We start from the raw sequence: 16,002 nt of genomic DNA on the forward strand, positions 1-16,002 counted from the left end.
CATAAGTGAATGATGGATATAACTTGTTTCCGAAATGTGTTAAATATTTACATAAACATTACCAGATCTATAGCTACTTAGCATAATCGGTCTCTTACAATTAATTAGGAGTCAATATTTCTTTACATTTTAATGAAATGAAATCGTCTTGCAAATCGAATTGCTCAATTGGTAAAATAACTATTAAATTAAAAATATAGTTATTTAAAAATAGCTAAATTGTGAGTAAATTTAACCTGAAATTAATCAATTGAGCAATCGATTTAATTCACAATAATTAAATTATACCCTTAAAATTATAAAAAAACACAGCATATTCATCATAAATTTGTGATCACATGTTATATAACAAAATTAAAGTTTTCTAATTTAAATAAAATATATTACTGTAGGCCAACAAATATATATATATATATATATATATATATACATACATATATATATATATATATATAAAATTATAAAAATAAAACATCAATAAAACCTATACATATACAAAAGTATCCTGAATTCAAGATTTCTAATAACTAATTAAAATATATACGTGAAAACAAAAATAGACTGTGAAAGTGTGATGTACTTGTTGATGTTTCTGTACATTGCTAAATAAAAATTTATGAATATTACATCATTGACGACCGATGTCATGCAGAAATATGAAAGTGCATTTGTCCAAGTAAAATTAATATTTTTGATGAACACAATTTCTGCAATTGATTTGCAATAGTTTATAGATAATCCTAGGATTCTATCTTATTTAGATACAGATAATCCTAGGACTCTATTCTAGACGAAGCGTGTCATAGAAACAAAAAAAAACGAAGGAACTCGTAAGAAACATGCTTTTTGGGACTACACACTTGGCAACTAAAGTAGAGATACCAGAAGTTCTTTTTATAAATTATGTACCTTAATTTCCATACAATGATATACTATTTTTATAAGTGCAAATTACCCTAATAGAAATGTATCGTAACCAGCAATATTCAAATCTTGTTTCTAGATGGACCGGACAATATTTGTTTTCAAAATTATGGAAAATTTGAAAAATTCATGGCAGAACTGTTTTATATGGTTTGTTACAAATAAAAAACGTGTTTCTCATCTGATTTAGACGTCAAAACGTATTTCTCGTCTGATTTACACGTCAAAACGCGTTTCTCATCTGATTTACACGTCAAAACGTGTTTCTCATCACATATACACAAATGTGGGCGTAATGGAAGCTTTTTGTGGGCGATTATCGAACATAATGGTTTCAATTATAAGTACTAAAAGCTGGAAGGGTTTTAATTTTAATAGAATACTAATGCATTACAAGGCAAAATTTTTAACAACTTACACAAAACGTTGTTATAATTAAATTCCCTTTTTTGACTTCAAATAAAAGTCATTGTTTGCTCTTACCTTTTTGTGTGATAAAATGATTTTAAAATTTTTTTCGTTTTAGGTAAGTCATCTGATTTCTTAAAAAATCTCGTCTAGTTCATTAATTAACTATTAATAATAAGTTAATAATTATACTTAAATCTTCATTTTCTACACAACCATTTTACCTGAATCATTTTTACTAAAAATAAATTCCATCACACTTCCACAGTTTGAAATACCTGTTGATCATAATTTGAAATAAATTTTCTATAATTTCCTGATGTGTCTGTCAGCCAATGGCGAGTTTAGCTTTGATCTAGAAATTGTGAAAAATAATATATGAATTAGATATTTTGTTTAAGTAAAATTTAAATAAATATAAAAAATGCGCGATTTCAATTTTTTACCCATTCAAAATTATATCTTGAAAGTTGGTTAATTGGCGTAAGCAATTGATGTTTTTAAAGACATGCGCAATTAAACCAAAAAGCTTGTAAAAATAAACATTTTTATTCTGCAATAGTCTTCGTAATTTGTTTTTGAAAGTCACATTCTCCCCGTTATTAATATAAAAAAATGTTTTCATAAAAAATCAACATCATTCTAAAAATTTAGTTAATTTTAGACACTGTCAGTTAGATACTGTTGAAATAGGAATTAATTCTATTTTAATGAAACAATAATAATAATTGGCAACATCAAAATATTTCTATCCTTACTATACTTTTTATAATAATGCTGATTTGTCACGAATATTTTATACTAAATATCATATAAAGTATTTTCAAATATTGTTCATTAGGTAAAAATAATAATAGCCTGTCGATTATTCTCAATTACTTGTACCTTGAGAAATTTGAGCAAAATTTAAAAATTAGTAAAAAAAATTGCTGAAGCATAGTTAATAAAGCAGCAGTCACATATGCTTTGAAAATTGCTTGATTTCCAAAATTTGCACATTTTACCAAAAACCACTTAAGAGCAAGTAGCAAAATCAATAAATCCAAAATAATTTGTTTTTTTTTTTCAAATAGTAAGAATATTTCTTTATTATATTTATTCAAAGGTCAAAGGATACTAGATTTTCGGATACTAGAGATCAAAATAAGATACTTTGCTAAAGAAACCATACATCTAAAATGAATTCTGATGTACCGTGCATTGTCCCAAAAATTAGGGTTAAAATTTGAAATATTCCGTTTTGGCCCAGTGGAAGGTGGATCCACCCAAGCCTGTGGTTCACCCCCTGGAAACCTTAATAAGAGGTTCTTTTTTTAAATTTAACCCTTATCTTTGGGTCAATGCACCGGACATTAGAGTTCATTTTAGAGGTATGGTTTATTCAGCAAAGTATCTTATTTTGATCCCTAGAATCCGAAAATCATATGTGCCTAAGTGACCTTTAAATTTAAATTGACCGCCCTATATATATATATATATATATATATATATATATATCGATCAGTTTTGTAAAATATACATATTTCAAGTAAAATATTTCTGGAAGTCATTTCAATCTTGAAATGATTGAAAAAGTAAAATCTACACATGAAGTGAAATGTTTTTTTAGTGCTAAACGTACCAGAGAAAATATTTCTTTACTCAATTTCAAATAATTATTTTGTTGCTCTATCTTTGAGATTTTTTACGTTTATTTTCGTTCCTTTATATTGTTATTAATTGCATTCTAAGATTTCATTAATATATGGTTTGTGCATCTTTATAATGAAATATAAATGTTAATTTGTAGAATATCGTCTTCATTCAAAGGAATAATTGTGCACATGCCTATAACCAGGTGATTCTTTGGTAAAAAAAGATTACAAATTGATAAAAAATACAGCTAATGTGATATACTTAATAATAGTTTAATTTCAAATAGGTTTCCTATGAAACTTTATCATGCAAATTTTTTTAACTTAAATTGGTCATCGTTTTTTCGTAATAAAATATTAAGCCATTCTTTAAAAATATTCTAATTTTATTCAACTATTTCCTTAAGAGAAATGATTGGTATTTTCACAATTATACAAGTAGCTATGAAAATTATCATATTAAGCTACATGGATTTGTTCATTCAATACGAATTTCAACTATTGAATTGAATTTAATCTATAGTAAGAGTCTAGACATAAATTTCTTCGGCATTTTTTAGGAGAATAGCATTTAATTTCAATATCTAAAAGTAACAATTCTCTAATCTTTCAAAAAAAAAATAAGAATCAAGAATAATTTCTATACGCAAGTCGAAAAAAATTGGATTTTTAGATTTTTTTAAAAGTAGATCTTATTATCTTAGTTTTCTGAAAAACTGTTTTCCTACACTTTAGTGAAGTATTATTATTAACTAAGAAGGTGCTCCTTAAATTGTGACCATGACCTCTGCGTAATAAAAAGGTGCTAATGACACACGTTAATTGCGTCTAACCAGAATATTGTGATGTTATTTTAAATTTAAGACATACACCTGGGTAATATTACGAAAACAATTAGTCAATGTTACATATGAGTACTTTGTTTTGTTCCGGACAATGTAATAATAATAATTAGGAGCTGCTCTACTCAGTTACAAAACAATTAGTTTGAAAAGTTTTCTTTTGCAATATGATATCAAAGTTGTTGAATGGACGAATTTGATTAATAAATATATTTATTATTTAGTTTTGTTAAAAAAAAACTTTTACGAATTTGAATTTAATACCGTAACTGTCAGTAGGGTAGAGAGGGGCCTAAAGAACCAACTGAACCTTTACCTTGGCGTGTTAACAATACCTTGAGGTGTTAACAATAACATTTTGAATAAAAAATAAATTAAGTTTAAGAATGCAGTATTACAAGAGATAAATCAAATAATAGTTATTCCAACTCAGCTGATAAATATTTGTGACAAAATACCAGATCAAGGTTATATACAGAGTAATCTCTGTAAAAATTGTACTTATGAAATTTATATTTCACATTGCATGAATAATTAGCTAATATTTTGTAAAAATCTCTTTAAAATTGCAAATAGGATATTGGACCTATTTGCCCCATGGCCAGAAGACAAATTTTAGAAAAACAGCAAAAAAACACATTTCTACAATGGTGAATTAGCTGGGAGTTTTGAAAATAATCAATAAAATAATCATGTTTGTTTGATATGTGTTGTTTGTTCTAATATTATTGGTTTGGTTTTCACAATAATTGCTCAAAGTCAAAGTGGACCTTTGTACCCCGCCCTAGTCTATCATAAACAATTTAAGTTGACCCTCAAAAAGTACATTGTAGATCATCGAATGGTATTTAGGATATACGATCTTAGATAATCGAATTAAATTTTCATCGAAACGATTCTTTGAAAAATAGCACTTGCCATAGGCAAAATATTCATCATCTTGTTTACATTCAAAATCAAAAAAAAAATCGATGTTATTTCTCTAACTAATGGATTCTGCCAATTAACAGACAAATGTTGACAAAAGCCATATGTTGCTATGCAGTCAGGCAATTTTCGAGGGTTGTCAGATAGAAAACATAACCTAGAAACCGCACAAATGTCAAAAAAACAATCTTAGATAACAGGTTCTTTCTGACCCAGCTTCATAACATATGAGTGACATTGCAGTTTATGTGTAAAACGCCTGAATGCATAGCAAATACATGACATTTTGACAGTATTCAGTATGATTCAGTAACATAATGTATGGAAGTTGGAGCGTGACATGGCCTTGCCATAATATTGTTTTTTTCTGGTTATTTTTGCACTCCTTCTAATACTCAGTAATTAACAGATACATTTAGCACTAAATACAGGTATTTAGTATAAATACAGGTACATTTAGCACTAAAAAATGAATATAGTTTGCTTATAATATTGTAATGTGTATAGTTTGCTATGAACAATAAACCAAAATAAAAATCAATATCAAACAAAATGCATAACGCTTATACATAAGCTCATCTTTTATCTAATTGCAGCTGTAAGGCTAAAAAACATAAATAATATAAAACAAAACACAAAAACAAAAAAGCTTATTCAAAAACCGTGCTCAGCTCTCTTACCATTAGAAAAATTCGCGTTTTGTTCCGAAGTAGGAAGACACTTTAGTTTGAACGGATTTATAAATATTTTTTAATCAATTTATAAATAAAAAATATAATCTTTTAATGCATAATTTGTTTAATTATTAATTCAGTGCAATATAATTTTTATTATTAAAAATTGGCATTATCATTTTTTTAAGCACATTGCTACTTCTTAATATATATTATCGTAATAATTTTTTATAAGTTATAATCATTCTTGGACGATTGAATAGAAAATACTTAATTTTTGCGCAATAATATTTTAAAATGTTATACAAAATTTTATAGGCACGTTTTATAGTTTAAGCGTAATATTAACCAAATAAATAAAATCAACAATTTTAACAGTCGTTTAACAATAAAAATATTATTATGTACTTATCTATTTAAAATATTTCATAAATATTATTTTTAGAGAATATTTGCTGTGGTTATGAACGAATTCGAATTTTAGATTTGATCGAAATATTATATATTAATAAATAATTTAAATAAAATTTTTATGGTAATCTTTATTTTATATTATATTAATTCTTTTATTTGAAGATTCCACAACCCATCTCATTCGCTCAACACGGGCAGTAGAGACCAGTTTACGGGAAAAAGAAAAAATAAATTAGATATTTGATTTAAATTTGTGGAAAATTATTAAATGCTTCAGTGAACTACAATTTACATTTGATGAACTAAATGGATTTACCCTCTTCTGACTTGTTCAAGAATTTATTTACTTCTAGTACAAATGAAATATTTATTTTGTATAAGAAAATTTGTTATATTAGTATCAATCATCTATTAACTCGTTTGGGAAGGAAGCGGTCGCTTTCTCGTCTCACAGGCAGTTTTATGACCTTTTAAGTATACGAGTCAAAATAATGCCATTGTGTATTTTCCAGAAAACACAAAAATATTACTTCAAAGATACATAACAATGAGATTGTGTTCAAATGTGAAAGTATAATTTATTGAATAGTAAGGGGATCATATTTCTAACTATGACAATCTTTGGCCGTGAATGACGGCAATCAGGAATATACTTACCATACAGGTAAGTGTATCATAACTTAATATCTTATTCATATAACATATGAATATTTATGTAATGGTAAAATGTACATTAACATTAAACTAGTTCACGAGTAGGTAATAAAATATTAATGGCATAAGATATCGTATTTGTTTAAATTATTCGAACGCAATTTTTACATATTTTAAAATCAACTAACTTGATAAATAGGTTAATGGACGGAAGGAGAAAATAGTGCAATTATGATAAACCAATGCAAATATTGTAATAATTATTATGATTGTTATAATAATAACTAACATTTAAAAAATGAAAGGATTTTACGCTAGTAGATTTTCCTACAAAGTTTAAGTAATAGAATGTTATTTGTCGAATCAAGACTTTCCTATAAAGAAAATGCATTTGCCCTAAGAAATCAACATCTGAATCAAGCTATATCAAGTACTTTTACTATATACTTTATTGATAAAGAAAGGTTACCGATATTTTGTTTTCTTACAGTTTGATAACTTTGAATTGCTTGCAAAAGTTCAATAATCAAAGACTAAATTATGTGGAATAAGTTAAACAGCTTCCAAAGTCGTTAAATTATAATGAGTGTCAGAAAAAATTCTAAGCCTTTTCGTATCGTACTGCTTAGAGCAGTGTTTTCCAGCCTTTCAATAAATTTTAAACAAGTCAGAACAGGGTATCGCTTTATTCACATTGCAAATATTGTGCAAATCAAAGTGTGCAATTTTAACACATCTATGTCTGTATATAAAAACAATAAATAAGAATATAAAAACAATAAATGTACTTACAATTCGATCGACAAAACTGTGGGGTTTGGACACAGTTGTGGTGCCTTCACGTGGCATTGTTTGTGGCACCTCAGATTACAATCACGGCATTCGTAACCTGATATTGAGAATAAAAACAAATTCAGTTTATATTTCAAACAACAGTATAAAAAACTAAGAAAAAATATAATATATGTTTTGTTAGTAATTAGACAGGTCCACTAAATAAAAAGAGTTGTTTGTGACAAAAAAAAATTACTAGAAGAATAACAGAAGAATTATTAGATCAGAGATTTTGTCATCTTTTATTTTTTTGCAATTTTTTGCCATTTGACCCCTAATTTTGACTTCAGATTCGTGTTCAGCGGAAAAAAACTACATTGGAAAGTAAATGCCGCACATCCAATAAAGACAATATTCGGACGTATTTTTATTTTATTACATTGGCCATGAATGCGACAATCTTCATGGCATTGAGCTTTTACACCGGATGGTTTCTACCCTGTAGAGGCGGTAGCGAATTTCGATCGGACTTATCTCCCCGTAAGAACAAATGCAATAAATAATCAATAAATATATCTTCTCAATCAGAACTTAGTGACAAATCGTTGGTGTTATAAGAACTTGCAACAAATACATAAATTATACCAACAAATCAGTGTTTCATACAGTTCACAGATACAAAGGTTAAATTATATAACATAACGACCCGAGTAAATCGAAGGAGAGACTTAATACGCACATATGATAACTTTTTTTATTTTGTGGACCTGTGTTATAATTAAACCAACTAAGGACCTTGTATTTCAAATGGGATCAATACATGAAAATCTTACAAGTTACTGCACCTCTTAGTGCTTAAATTTTTTAACACATTTGTGGCTAAAATATAAAAAAACACACAAATCAAAACTATATCGAATTATATTTTTCTTAAAATTAATGAAAAGCCAATGACAACATAAAATGAAAAACAACAACGATAAATAATAGAGTTTTTATAAATCAATTAGCATCTTTGAAGATGGTGTTATCATAACATTTTTCCTTGCTTCTTTATATGTAAAATACACCTGATTGCACAGCAAATAGATATATATTTTCACAGTTTCACTACCAATAAACATTATATCTTATAAGATAATGCAACATTTTGTATTAAAATTTGAAAAATAAACGAATAATTGGAATATATATATATATATATATATATATATATATATATAAGTATGCTTTAATCATTTTGAACAAATATATTTATTATAAATTATTATATTAATAATAAAAAGTTGTGTTCTAACCTTGTTTTCCTGGTCTTCTCGGTATGGACCTTTGGCAAATGGTGCACAGTTGACCACTGAAACAAAGTTTAGATAAATTATATAAACACTTAATTGTATATTAAAGAAAAATTATAGAAAACAGTTATAATTAGAAATATCAATATTACTTAATGGTTTCAAAATAATATTTTCCTTGGCTTTTTAATTTTGGTCAGAAAAGGCCATCAACGTTTTCCATTTATTTTCGACAATTTAAACACTTTTCGTATATTTCACAAATATTTAATTTACAAATACATGAAACAAAACAAATTACATGTTAACTTTAAATATATAATTTTTTTGTAATTATAGTTGATAGTGTTTAATTTAATTACCATATTTTAAAAAAAGCTTTCATATTTCATGTAGTTATATAATTATTTTCACAGAAAAAAAAATCCAAGATTAAATAAACTGATTAAAAATGGCCCTAAAAAATATACCAACTTTTTCAAACATGAACACAATTGGCATCATAGATTTAAAAAATCTTCATGTCTACATAATGAATAAAACCAAAGAAATATGTTATAGATTGGTTAAATATGTATTTTATTTCTTTTGATGTTCCAACTTTCATCTATATTACTATTGTGTGTCGAAATGCTAATAGGTACTTTCAAAAAAAAAATAGAACGAGTTTGTAAAATATGGTCTAATTTTAATAACTATTATTACTCAAAATTTCATATTACGTTTATGATTATAGTTCTACTTACCCACTCAAATGTTTGGCTACAAATGTATGATCATTATAAATATGCAACTTGGTTCCTTTGCGCCTCCATCTGGGTCTCTGGGCAACGGCTACTGGAACCAAGAAGTGTCTTCTAACTCCATTCTCCAAAGTCTCCAGAACCAAAGTGGAAGCCTCGTTTACGTATGTCCTGACGGAGGTTCCAGAAATGGCTGAACCTTCTGAGATTGAAGACCTTCTTGATGAATCTTGGGGCACTGACAAGCGACCCAACCCGAGATGGGTTCCTAAATATCAGAATAATCCAAACACACTTTTTGGATAAAATTACCCAAACAGGAAAACGCAGCACACAAAACAAATTTAAAAGGTTCGAGTTTGCAATAACCTTTTGACTTATTTCGAAATTAGTCAAATTTAAAAAGAAATGCAAAATTACAAAATCACTTAGATAATAGAAGTATGATTCAATATAATGCTGTTAATAATTCAAGTTTTCAATATTATGAATTTTCATGCTCAAATTGGAATTCTCAAATTAGTTATAGACGAAACATATTGCTTGGTACATATTATTGTTAATTATGACTATAATTTATATTTGTAGGTGTAAATAATACTAATGTTAAGAATAGGTGAATATAATTTATTAGCGTCGAAAATTTATAAAATTAAATGAAATAATGCATTGAAGTAGTTATGAGTAAAGGAAACATATGTCTACTAGGGTGGTCCTTAATATGGACATTTTCGAGTTTCCTTGCTCCCAGGGGCTCAAATACTTCCAAATTGATAAAAAACATTTCTCTGAAAGTTTTAGCTCTAAATATTGTCTTTTAGATAGAGCGCAATTCAATCAAACTTCGTATGGAAATAGCATGGAAAAATTTTGGAAAAATAAAAAAAATTTTTTTTAGGTATAACTTAGCAACAAATGAATTAAATATGACAATTCGTGTCATCTTTTATTGAAAACTCGATGCTCTGCAAAACAGGTTTTTTATCATTTGTTTTGAATAAAACTCATTCATTTGTTCGCTAAGTTATATCTAAAAAACATTTTTAAAATTTTTGAAATTTTTCTCATTATATTTCCATACAAAACTGTGATTGAATTGCGCACTATCTAATAATAAGAGACAATATTAAGAGCTAAAACTTATAAAGTATTTTTTTTATCAATTTGGGAAGCATTTGAGCCCCTGGGAGCAAGGAAATTCAAAAATGTCCATATTAATGAACACCCTAATGTCTACCTTCGCCAAAAAACCCTTCGCGTTATTGTATTGATGAAAAATGGAAATTATTTATGGTAATTAGGACAAATCTACAAAATAACGATTTTTTATGTATCTTACATAGCTACTATTCTTTCATATATCTTAAGTACCTCTATCATCTTAAATAACTTTATCAAAAGGTGAAAAAAACATATAAAACAAATCATAATCATGAATCAAATGAAAAATTACCAAGAATTTTACTTTAGCAAGAAGTTACCATTGCTGTTTCCAAAATTCCATTTTTGAATATAAACCAAAAAAGTCTAGTTGCTTTCCAATAAATTGTAGGTAAATAAATAAGTAGGTGCAATGTACCTTTGTAAAAAACATTGTAATGTTTTTTTTTGTAGCTAGTAAATAAATTATGAATTAAATATTTATAAAATTAGATCGTTAGAAATAATAAAAAAGCAAAACATTTTTTCAAAAACGGAGAGACAGGTACAAAAAGTTCAGAAGTTATTGACTTATGAATTTTATTTATTTTTTTTTAAATACCTAACAACATTTTCAGTTTCTGTAAGTACAATTCTGTAAGTTTCACTATTGTTTTGTGATTTTAAAAAAAACTTCCAACCACGTATATAACCAAATAAATTAATTCTGCAAGTCAGATTTTAAAATCTGATTTTAATATTCAATTTAAAAATGTTTACATATCTAAGTAATACGTATACTTATGTAAAACATTTACCTTAAATCGATTATTTTTATATCATTCATGAAGAGAAATTTAGAATAATAAATGATAAAAGTTTAAAATATTTTAGGGGTACATATACAGATATTGTTTGTATCTGAGATTTTTCTTGATGAACGTTAGATACAAGTTAATTGAAGATTTGGATTTTGTTGGTATTAATTTAACCGTTTTTTTACTGGCAAAGATAGATCATCATTATTTCATTTTACCTCACAATACTAATAAATCAAATTAACATAATTTTTTATGCATCTATAATAAATTTTTCTCATCTTACAATTGGGACTTGGTTAAGATGATCAATTGTGGAAAACAATTAGTAAAAATTTTATGAGACAATTACTAAATTATGAACACAAAAAATAATGTTATATATGACACATAAAAAATATGGAGATGAAAAAAGCATGCTTATGATATAATATGATAAAGTTCAAGCAAACTGTTAAGACAAATAAATCTCAAATGAGGATATTAGCCAGAAGCTAAAAATCAATCAAAAATGCAAATTCAAACTATAAGTAGGTATACAAGAGTAATATTGCTTATAGTAAAAAAAAACTCATTGTAATAAATATATTTAAAAAAAGCTTAATCCAGAGGCGAAAGTGCTGTATGAACTTGCGGTAAAAAAATTGAAAATGACAACCCAAGACTAAAATAAATGACCAATTATGATAGAAGAAATGATTACAAAATTGTAGAACGCAAATATAGAGCATGAATTTTATGGAAACCAATATGTGCATGCAGATATATGATTTCAAATTATGCCTTTGACTTTCAAATTTCATATTGCAGCTCAAAATTTCATAACAAAATTTCGAAATCCAATTTATAAAATAAATGTGCACTGCGTTTTCTTCCCCATGCATAGCTCAACCACTAGCTTGTGTAAAACTATAAATCCTAAATAATTTTGAAAATATGGAATAAATATATTTAAATTTACTTAATTTTGTATTATTATTATTAAGAAGTAAGAAGCAGAATTTTAAACTAGGACTATTGCTCTCCATGAAAATATAAATTCCTATTTCCCAAAGCAAATTCATATTTGAAATGCTTAATTTGGCTATAAAAAATAATTATATTGCATTCATAAAGTATATAGAAAAATAACCTCAAAAAAGCATTGAAGTAAACAAAAATACGATAAAAAATAAAATTATATAAATATATATATATAATCAAAAGTTTACGTATAATTTATCTGATTAGTCCCTTATTCTTCCCTAAAGTTGATGGGAGTTGAACCATTTGTTTGCAAGGCCAAAGCTCTTACTACTAAGCTACGAATAATTTATGTAAAATGTATGAGGATAGCCGGACCTAAGTCAATGACAACTCAATTGGTCGGCTCTTCTTGTTGTGATATTGGAGCAATGCTTTGGAAGACTATTTTCACTTAACTGATGTCAAAATTGATGATATCAAGTCGTCCGCGGCGGGAATTAAACTCTTTGGTTGCAAAGCCAAAGCTTTTACTTTTAAGCCACGAATAATTCATGTAAAATGTATAAGGATAGATCAGCCCAAGTCAATGACAACTCCATTGGTCATCTTTTCTAGTTGTGATATTGCAAGAATGATTTGAAATACAAATTGTCAAGGGTGGGAATTGAACCCTTTGGTTGCAAGATGAAAGCTCTTACTGCTAAACCACGAAAAATTCATGTAAAATGTATAATAATAGCTGAGGAAATGACAACTCAATTGGTCGCCTTTTCTAGTTGTGATATTGCAGCAATGCTTTGAAAGACTATTTTCATTTGATCAACTTCTGTCAATATTGATGATATCAAGTTGTCGGAGGCGAAAATTGAACCCGGAACTCTTTGGTTCAAAGCCAAAGCTCTTACTACTAAGCCACGAACAATTCATGAAAAATGTATGAGGATAGCAGAGCTCAGTCAATGACAACTCAATTGATTGTCTTTTCTAGTTGTGATATTGCTTTATTAACTGATGTCAATATTGTTCGATATCAAGTTGTCCAGGATCTGGCAACCCTTTGGTTCAAGGCCAAAGCTCTTACTACTAAACCTGTGGTTGAAGACAATGACAACATGTTGTCATTGCAATGTTGACAATCTAACTACTGATGATGGAGTAGGTAAATGAATCACAAAAATCTACGGTTTAGATATTGACTTTCTAACTAATATGAGTATTGAACTATATATTACAGTTTCCTGAAACCTCAAGAATTTATTTATAATGAAATGGTATGACAACTAATGATCAAGTATACACTTTTCAAATAATCTTAGCAAAAATTCAGTAAAGTTTTCTGTAGAAAAATTTTAGGAGAGATTTCAATCGTACTTTCATGGAGTACCAGTTTAATCTCAAACTTTTTTCTGCATAATTTTCCCCCAGTTATTAATGATAATTTTATATATTTACTCAAAAATGTTGCCACCTATATTGTCAATTTCAAAAATATAATTGATGTCTTCCCTAAGAAATTCAAATTCTTAATCTAGGTTTTCGCATTGCAGCCAATTTTAATATCAATTTCTTTTCAAAAAATACGTTTGTATAAAAAATACAGAAAAAATCAAAATTATGAATGCACAATCTTACAATGCTCTAATAAATTTCTCAATTAATTCTTAATAATATTAAACTTAATCAAATATTTTAAAGCATTTGATACTAATGCTAATATATTTCTGAGAATGAATATATTGCACCAAGGCAACAGGCAGCAGTTCCAAAAATCATCAAAGAAAAAATTGCATAAAAATTTTGCCCTTAAAAGCTCAAACAATTTGTTAGCCAAAAAACACAAGCCAGTAGCTGCAGATTCAAAACTTCAAGAAAACACAAAAAATAAATACATCACACCTGAATAAAAATATAATTTGTGTGAATGAAAATATAAAATTAAATTTATCACTATCAAAATATTAACTCTTTTGCTACGAAAGTGATTTACGCAGTAGTGACACTGCTGTACAAAACAGCAATCGGCCAAGTAGCGCTTTTGAATAGATCAGACACAACATATATTAAGGTTTTTCAGTTAACATCAAAAAAATGTAATTAAAATTGAATATTACACTTTTAAGGAATTAAAAATTTAAATAAAAAATAAATTGCTCAAGAATTTATCTCAAGACAGTATTTTTCAGAGTGATAAATCTTGAAACAAAGGGTGACACACTAAATGTCTTCTATAGTCGACATCCGTACACACAGGTCGTCAAGCGGATGCCGTCTATAAGTGACTCTTGTAGCAAAAGAGTTAATTACGAATTATATTTAGCGTGATGTATTTATTTATTTTTGTATAAAAACCATTCACAAACCATTCCCTATCTAAAAACGTATTCAAAATAAAATGTATAAAAAACATCATGACATAGTTATAAATTTAAATATTATATTATATATATATATATATATATATATAAAACAAATATACTTTCAAGGGTAAACATAGTGTTCAGGCTCAACCCACCAGGGACAAATCTTTAACATTTTACAATAGTACTTTTTAATACTATTAAATAGCTTCTATATTTATTTTTCAATATAGTTCATAATACATTGCAATTGCATTTTCCAAAAAAATCATTTATAAATTTATAAATTAGAATATTTTCAAAAGATTGCACAAAAATTAGGAATGGTGGGTTTGCTTTGCTATTGTGCCTGAAACATCATGCTACGCCAAGTATGCCAAAAATATTCAGTGGATAGATCGAGAAGAAAATATCTACATAAATCGACAATTGATGTACTGAATTAAGATGTATTTTAACACTTTTATAATTTTTCATATTTTCTGTACTTTTTTGCATATATTTATTGACAATCAAAATATACATTTTTTTAAGACAATATGCTGGCCTTTATGTCTGTAAAGATTTGAGATATGAGGTATCTCCTTTTTATTGACATTTTATTTAAGATTGTATGGCCATTTTTTAAATCTTCAAGTAGGATATTCCCCACTTAAATTCGTTTAAATATTTGTTTGGGTGACCTGGTCAATTTTTGTGATACTAATATCAATAATAATTTGCTATTGCATTTTTATTAATCGTATGTATTTAGCAGTATTATTACTAGAATCAATTCAGATGATAATTGTAATGTTTTAATAATATAACATCAGCAAAATAGTTAAAACTGGCCGCATAATTCCAATCTATTAAATAGTTCTTTAGCAGACGTGTAATATCAAAATAGCAATATTAAGATATCATCAATGCAGTTCAAATTTATAATATTTTCTCTATTATCTCCAGTATTATAAAATATTATCAATATTTCTAATGAAGATCAATTTCAATCCATCAATTTCGTTTATGTTTCTATTATCCACCGAGTATTTACCTTAATTTTTGAATAAAAAAATGTTATTGTAAAACAATGGCCTTACCTGGTGAACTGGTATTAAGTTGTCCTCTATCTGCACTTATGGACCTGGATTCAATTCCTGGTTCTGCTTCAGCTCCAATCGCCATTGCCCGGTCCATAGATTTAGATCGGTTCTTTGATCTACCCAATCTAGAAAAATATTAATTTATGATAAATAATTAATAAATAATATCAAAAGCAAAAACATCATGCTATGTCTATAGCTAAAATCTATACAATCAAAATTATAAATTAATTTTTGAGCTATTAGATATCTTTGGTTTTTTATCAGGTTTAGATACAAATCAATTCCTTGTAACTAACAAAGGAGATTCAAGTAGTCGTTGATGATGTCTAAAAAACACAAAAGTT

The 16,002-nt window shown here is 27.1% G+C and overlaps 1 protein-coding gene across 1 annotated transcript in view; it reads right to left on the bottom strand.

The window, feature by feature from the left end:
* Positions 1–510: 510 nt before the first annotated feature.
* The window catches only part of LOC113383345, a gene marked incomplete in the record, with an annotated part of 146,681 nt that continues 131,189 nt past the window's right edge, over positions 511–16,002 (bottom strand). The window contains 5 exon segments of the mRNA XM_026621613.1: positions 511–1,687; positions 7,270–7,366; positions 8,550–8,605; positions 9,293–9,557; positions 15,653–15,780. Of these exon segments, the coding sequence (XP_026477398.1) occupies positions 1,639–1,687; positions 7,270–7,366; positions 8,550–8,605; positions 9,293–9,557; positions 15,653–15,780 (595 nt within the window).

The sequence above is a fragment of the Ctenocephalides felis genome, unplaced genomic scaffold, assembly GCF_003426905.1.
Source record: "Ctenocephalides felis isolate EL2017-DRISC unplaced genomic scaffold, ASM342690v1 CF-g0.4_SCAFFOLD_03570, whole genome shotgun sequence".
Classification (NCBI taxonomy): domain Eukaryota; kingdom Metazoa; phylum Arthropoda; class Insecta; order Siphonaptera; family Pulicidae; genus Ctenocephalides; species Ctenocephalides felis.